This window comes from Leptonychotes weddellii, chromosome 4 (genome assembly GCF_054177405.1).
Source record: "Leptonychotes weddellii isolate Sample4059 chromosome 4, ASM5417740v2, whole genome shotgun sequence".
NCBI lineage: Eukaryota > Metazoa > Chordata > Mammalia > Carnivora > Phocidae > Leptonychotes > Leptonychotes weddellii.
The window spans coordinates 66,575,320-66,581,894 of NC_138372.1; the positions used below are offsets into that span (position 1 = coordinate 66,575,320).

At 35.4% G+C, this 6,575-nt stretch overlaps 1 protein-coding gene across 6 annotated transcripts in view; it reads left to right on the top strand.

Annotated features, from left to right (window-relative positions):
- The window catches only part of SH3GLB1 (SH3 domain containing GRB2 like, endophilin B1), a 34,709-nt gene extending 28,476 nt beyond the window's left edge, over positions 1-6,233 (top strand). For all 6 annotated transcript variants that reach the window (XM_031034418.2, XM_006739216.3, XM_006739217.3 and 3 more), the window contains 2 exons: positions 5,151-5,376; positions 5,763-6,233. In XM_031034418.2, coding sequence (XP_030890278.1) covers positions 5,151-5,376; positions 5,763-5,870 — 334 coding nt within the window. In that variant the 3' untranslated portion in view covers positions 5,871-6,233. The remainder of the gene's footprint in view (positions 1-5,150; positions 5,377-5,762) is intronic.
- The last annotated feature ends 342 nt before the right edge of the window (positions 6,234-6,575 follow it).

The window sequence follows — 6,575 nt, forward strand, 5'->3', positions numbered from 1 at the left end:
AAAGTGTCGGACTCGTGAGGTAGCAAAAACATTGTGAGCTCTCCTAGCACCCAAGAACTTAACAGGGATGAGAACATAATTTAAGTGAATACTTTTTCAGTGCTATATAAAGAAAACTTAAAAGTGTTTGAAGTTCATTTCTCTCTTAAAATACCTTCCAGTTAGTTGAGAAGGATTACATTGACACTTATTTGCCCTTAGAGATAAGCTAATTTATACTTACTCATTACTTGTTCACTGTTTTAAAAAAAAAAAAGTTTTAGAATAGTCTATAAGACCTCAAGCCCATAATGTAATTATTAAAAATCATATTTTAATATACTTTAAAGTATTGATAGCACAAAATGTGCATAGCTCAGTCATTCATTCATCAAATGTTTATTGAATACCTGTCATATACCAGGCACTGTTCTGTACTCTAGAATTATATCAGCAAACAGAACAGGCAAAATTGCTTACCCTTATAGAGCTCACATTCTAAGGTGACACTAGAAATAAAATGATGTATAGGACAAACATGGTCTCTGCTAGGTCTAGGTAGAAATACCTAGATATTTAAAGTCTAGGTAGAATTAAAGGCCATTGGCAGATAGGCCAGGTGGTAAGTGGAAAGGTCGAAGTGCAGGTTTCTGTGAAGGACCTCTAACTGTGACTCAGGTGGGTCTGGCAAAGTTTCACAGATGAAATTATCTTAGGGGGAATAATCTAGATGAAGAAAGGAGCAGGGATGAATATTCCAGACAAAGGAAGAACACGTACATGAAAAGGCCAGAGAAAAGAGAGAGTGGCAGTTCAGGGAATTCAGGCAATTCAGTTTGTTCTGGTTGGAGTATACATAGTGTTTAAGAATGGAATTGTAGATACGGCTACAAGAGTAAACAGGGTCATGTCACCAATGCCTTGTAAAGTAAGTAGTGATAAGGAGTTGGCGATTTATATAGTGAAGAGCCATTAAAGCCAAGGGAGTGATATGTAAGAGTTGAAGGAGAAATATTAAGAGAAGTTTTTTCAGGGAATAAGTTTTTTTAAAAATCACTTTGGTGTTCTTTTCTGCATTTAATCCTTTAAAACTAGACCTAGAACAAAATTAGGCACATCCACAAAACGAATTTTAGATCTTAAAGATGAATTGTAGCCTGATACCACTGGTTATTCCAATAAGATTTATAGAAGATTTATACTTCTGTATATTTGAAGGTTTGTTAATGGTATTCCTATCTGAAAGCAGAATGCCACTTTATCCCCACATCATTACAACTATTTTAAGCCCAGGAAGCCTTAGTACTTCCTTTTCACTTTGTCCTGATACTCTGGGAGTGCAGTAAAGGGATTGCTGTTGTTACCATTCATACTTGTATTCTGCTTAAAGCCACACAAATGCTTGGAACTCTGCCATTCAAACAAAATGCTAGTTATTGCACTTTTGGATAAGCTCAAACATTACAGAGTGAAATGGGTACTATTGTTCTAGGGAAGAAAGTCTAGCTTATCTCTCTGCCCTCAAAGAATTAGATTACTGGTAAGGACCAATGATAGAGAGTGGGAGGAATTTTAGGTCTTTAATGTTACAAGCTATGCTTTTTAAGAGAGTATATAGAAATATTCAAACGCAGAACTGGATAAATCATCCAATTCCAGACTAATTCAGAAGCTATTTCTGAAGAGTAGAACCAGGTTGTAATGTTAATGGTTATAATAGAGTGATGGTAGTAGTAATAGTAACTGAATAAGAGCAGTCCCTTAGGAAGGGCTCCAGTTGTTCCCAGGCACTCCTCTAGATACCTCATATATAATGTGATAGCCCTCACACCGGTGAGGGTCCTAATAGGACCCACATTTTACAGATGAGGAAACAAAAGCACTAGTCACAAGATTAGTAAGTGTATTTCATTTTTAAATAATTAGAAGGTTTTAATATATCAAGCTACAGTGGCAGAAAGTCTGTAGTTTTTAAGATGTATAAATAAAAGTTCTTAGAAGGTGAAAATGGTCTTTCAGGGTTTTGTTGTTGTTTGGTTGGGGTTTTTTTGTTTGTTTCTTCTTTTTACCATTAATTCCCCAAAATTGACATAGGTAGACCTCATTGGTAAACAAGGGCTAATTATACTAGTAAATTTGAAAGTAACATTCCATGATGAGAGACTTTAAAAACCACACATATGTGGGGAACAAGAGCTTTTTTTTTTTAATCTTCAGAAATGTATATATTGGGGAAACTGAGTTCACTGAGGAAAAGATGCTAGGAAAGGTGTTCCTAACTTTAGAGTAAAACCTGAATTAGAAATTAGGATTTTTTGTCCTTAGAACCCTGTTATCCACCAGAGAAATATTTGCTTTAATTTTTAAAAATGCACTATTTCAGGCATGAAGGATACAGTGTAAACAAAACAGACCAAATCCATGTCTTCATTGAACCTACATTTTATTTGGGGGCAGAGGGAAGTAGAAAATCAATATGTAAATTACATAGTATATTAGAAGGTGATAAATGCTGTGGAGAAAAATAAGCAGGGAAGTACCTTGGTTAGGAGTAGAGGTTTACACTAGTTAGGGAAGACAGACTTGAAAGATGAGAGGAAGCAAAGCAGGTAGGCCGGCAACTGAGAGACAATGCTCCAGGGGAGTGTACAGTAAGTAGAAAAGCCCTGCAGCAGGAACATAGCTGTGATGTTCAGACGGCAGTAAGGAGGGCTTGGCTGGAGATGAATTGAGGAAACAGGAAGCCGGGACACAGAGGGCTTTGGCCTTTACTCAGAGATAAGGAGTCTTTGGAGGGTTTTGCCCTGAGGAGTGATACAATTCGATTAGCCTTTGACAGGATCATTCTTGCTCCTCTGTTAAAGGTAAATGTGAGGGGGCATGGGTGGAGGCTAACAGACCTGTTTAGAACTGATTGCAATAATTTAGTCAGTAATCCAGTCAGGAGATGATGGTGGCTTGGATCAGGGTGATTGTGGTAGAAGCGGTCAAACCCTGGGTGTATTTTAAAGGTAGAACCAGTAGGATTTGCTGACAGACTTCATTTATATGGGCCTTAAAGGAGTCCAGATTTACTGCAGGTGTTTGGCCTGAACAACTGAAAGAATGGAGCTGTAGTTAATTAAAATAGGGAATGCCACAAGAGGGGCAGGTTGGGATAGTATATCACCCCAGTTTTATGCCAGAAGCCCAGTTTTAGACATTTGAAGTTTGAAATGTCTATCAGACATCTAAGTGGAGAATACCCAGTTGTAGGACATGCAGGTCTGGAGTTTGGGGGGTAAATTAGAGGTAGATATTAGAGAGTGGTCAGCTTATCAAGGATATTTAAATCTGAGACCAGATGGAAGACTGTAAGTATAGGTAGAGAAAAGAAGAGGGCTAAGAGTTGAGCCCTAAGGCACTCCCAACATAGAGAGCTTAAGGAAGCAGTGGTACGGAATGAACAGTGAGGTAAGATGTAAACCAAGAGTGTGGCCTGGAAGTCAGGTGAAGAAGATAGAGGAAAGTGGAGGGAAAGAATCCACTCTGATCACTAGATAGGTCAGGTGAAATGAGGAATGTTAATAGACCATTGGATTTAGAACACTGAAGTCATTGCTGACCTTGACGAGAGTAGTTTTAGTGGAACAGTGGAGGCAAAAGCTTGTCTATAATGTAAAAGAACAAAAGGAGAGGGACTGTGATAGTGAGTTTAGATAAGTCTTTCAAAGGTTCTAGTGTAAAGAGGAACAGAAGAATGAAGCAGCAGCCAGAGGAGAAAGTGTGTCTAGCAGATTTTTGTTTTTTAAGATAGGAGAAATTTGTAAGCTGATGAGAATGATACAGTACATGGAGAAATATGATAGCATGGGAAAGAAAAGGAAGACTTGCTAGTGTGATATCCTTGAGAGGAAAAAGAAGGTGAGATTTTTGTGCAGAGGTGAAGAAATTAGCCATAGAAGCGTGGACAGCTCATCTGTAGTAAGAGGAGAGATGATCACAAAAGCATAGATGTTTCCTGATTGTTCTTTTTCTTCTCAGTTCAGAAGGAAACAAATCATCAGCTGAGTATAAAGGTTAGGGGAGAACTGCTAGAATTTAACTACTCTTGTTTATGCTGCTGGCTGACTGTGATTTCCAGATGGCCCAGTGGTCATATAGAGAAGAAGGAAATTGTATTTTATGGAGGGATGAATTTCACTCACCTTACCAGATGAGGCCTTTTATATTTATTAAGATTTAAATACGAATTTTCATAGGAAATTTTCAGCCTTAGAAATGGTTGGATGAGAATGAATATAGGCCAGCCAGTTTGTGCTGTTTTCCACTTAGTATTGGAGAAACAGTAGCTTTAAAATAAGTTGAAAATTTTAATTATCTTTAAAATATTTATAAGCACACCAATCAAAGAGATTTTACTAATTTCTAATAAAACTTATTTTTACCCTAAAAAATACAAGACAGAATGAACTTGTGAAATTTGCCCTATTCTCCCATTGAGGCTTCATTATGATAATTATTAGTCAAAACATATTTTTTGAATGTCTATGTCCTCACCTGTTTGTATGTCCATAAAGGAATGATACTGTTTCATCTTAGTATCTTCAGCTTGTGGTAGTGACTCTGGACATGTGGATACCCCATAAATATTTGTCATTTGAATAAATAGAAAAATGTGATTGGATCAGTTTTATAAAAAAGAAAGTTTGGCTAGCTATTCAAATATTTCTCAAAGAATTAACTTGAGAAAACTTCACTCTTATGATAGTATCTAGTGTAGAAGTAGTTTTTCGTTGATATTTTATTTAACAACTCTTAAAGGCAGGAATAGATTAATAAAACATACTAGTAAAGGTTTTTTGGAAGTGTTTTAAGGATAAACTCATTTTTTCAGGGAAAACATTTTTTTTTTAACTTTATAATTGTGAAGACAGCTTTGAAAAGAACTTTCAAGGACTTATATTTGGAAAACACCTGAATTTTTTTTTTTTAACACCTGAATTTTTTATAGTATAACTGGTCCAAGAGGCACAAGTTAGATAGCAACCTTTGTCATTAAAATACTACTGACGGCTGTAAATCTTTAGCCAAAGTGGAAGTTGGTAGAAAGTAAACACTGCCACCAAGTGGTGGTATTTAGAAGCTCTAGTCACTTGGAAATAGATAATTGGCCATTTTCTTTTCGACAGTTTTCCATCCAGTTATTGTAACAACAATCAAACTTCTGTGGCACCCGTACCATCTGCTTCATCAAATGTGATTGGTTCTTCTGCCTTGACTTCAACAAGTGGCCTAGTAATCGCCTCTCCTACCAACCTCATTGACCTTAAGGAGTGCAGTGGCAGTAGGAAGGCCAGGGTTCTGTATGATTATGATGCTGCAAACAGTAGTGAATTATCACTTCTAGCAGATGAGGTGAGTAAGATATGGGTATAAGAAAACCTGTATCATAGATTGACATACCTTCTAGTATTATAATAAATTGTAAATTCCTCATTACTTATTTGGAAATAGTTTATCGCGAATACTTTCATATATTTAAGATGGTTATATTAACATTTTATTTAAAAAATTACTATTCTTTAACAAAATAGAATATCACAGAAATATTTTAAGCTTTTAACTGCTAAGTAACTAGAAGATTTCTAAAACTGCCTCTAATAAAATCCTTTATCTTTTAGCAAAGTTGATGATAATGTTTAAAGAACTTTAGTAATGAATAAACAGGTTATAAATCTGATTATTCTTCTATGTGCTTATTTTGTAACATAGTTAATAACTGGAAATATTTTATTTTGTAGGTGATCACTGTGTTCAGTGTCGTTGGAATGGATTCAGACTGGCTAATGGGGGAAAGGGGAAATCAGAAGGGCAGGGTGCCAATTACCTACTTAGAACTGCTCAATTAAATAGGTGGACTATGGAAAGATTACCCATCATGACACCAGTATTTATATACAATTAACTCTAAATAAAGCAGGTTTAAGTATCTTCCATGTTAATGTTCTTAGGAGACTGAAAAGAAAATACCAGCCATCAGAAACCAGCCTTTCTGCCAATAAAATTGCATGGTGAATGTTTCATTACAGAATTTATGTTAGTGCTTTCATGCCAAGAATGTTTTCTTACAAAATTCTCTTTCTACTGAGGTTTCACTAATAAGCAGCTTCTACTTTTGAGCTCCAACTTAAAGCAGAAGAACTGTTTTCTACTGAATTTTTCATTATTGGCAAGCTTTTTCTTTTATGTAAAATAAATTTATTGTGAATTGATATCAGTGACTCATTTATTAGGTATAATTAATAGCCAAAGAATAAAATTAAAATTTGTTTTAAGCTTTTGGTTTAAAAAGAGCTCTAAGATATAAGCCTCTTTTGTGGAAGATATAATATTTCTGAATGTTTCCATAAACAGAAATGCAGTTATACCATGTTTACCTTGTTTTCCAACAGAAATTGAATTATTTCAATATTATATCTCAGTGGTTTATTTTGGGGGGTTTGGGGGTTTTTATTAAACACTACTGAATGATTTCTTCTAAATTTAAGAAAAACTAGTCCTTGAAAAGCATTACCATGTTACTCTGGTATATTTTCAGTTAAGGTTCTAAAACA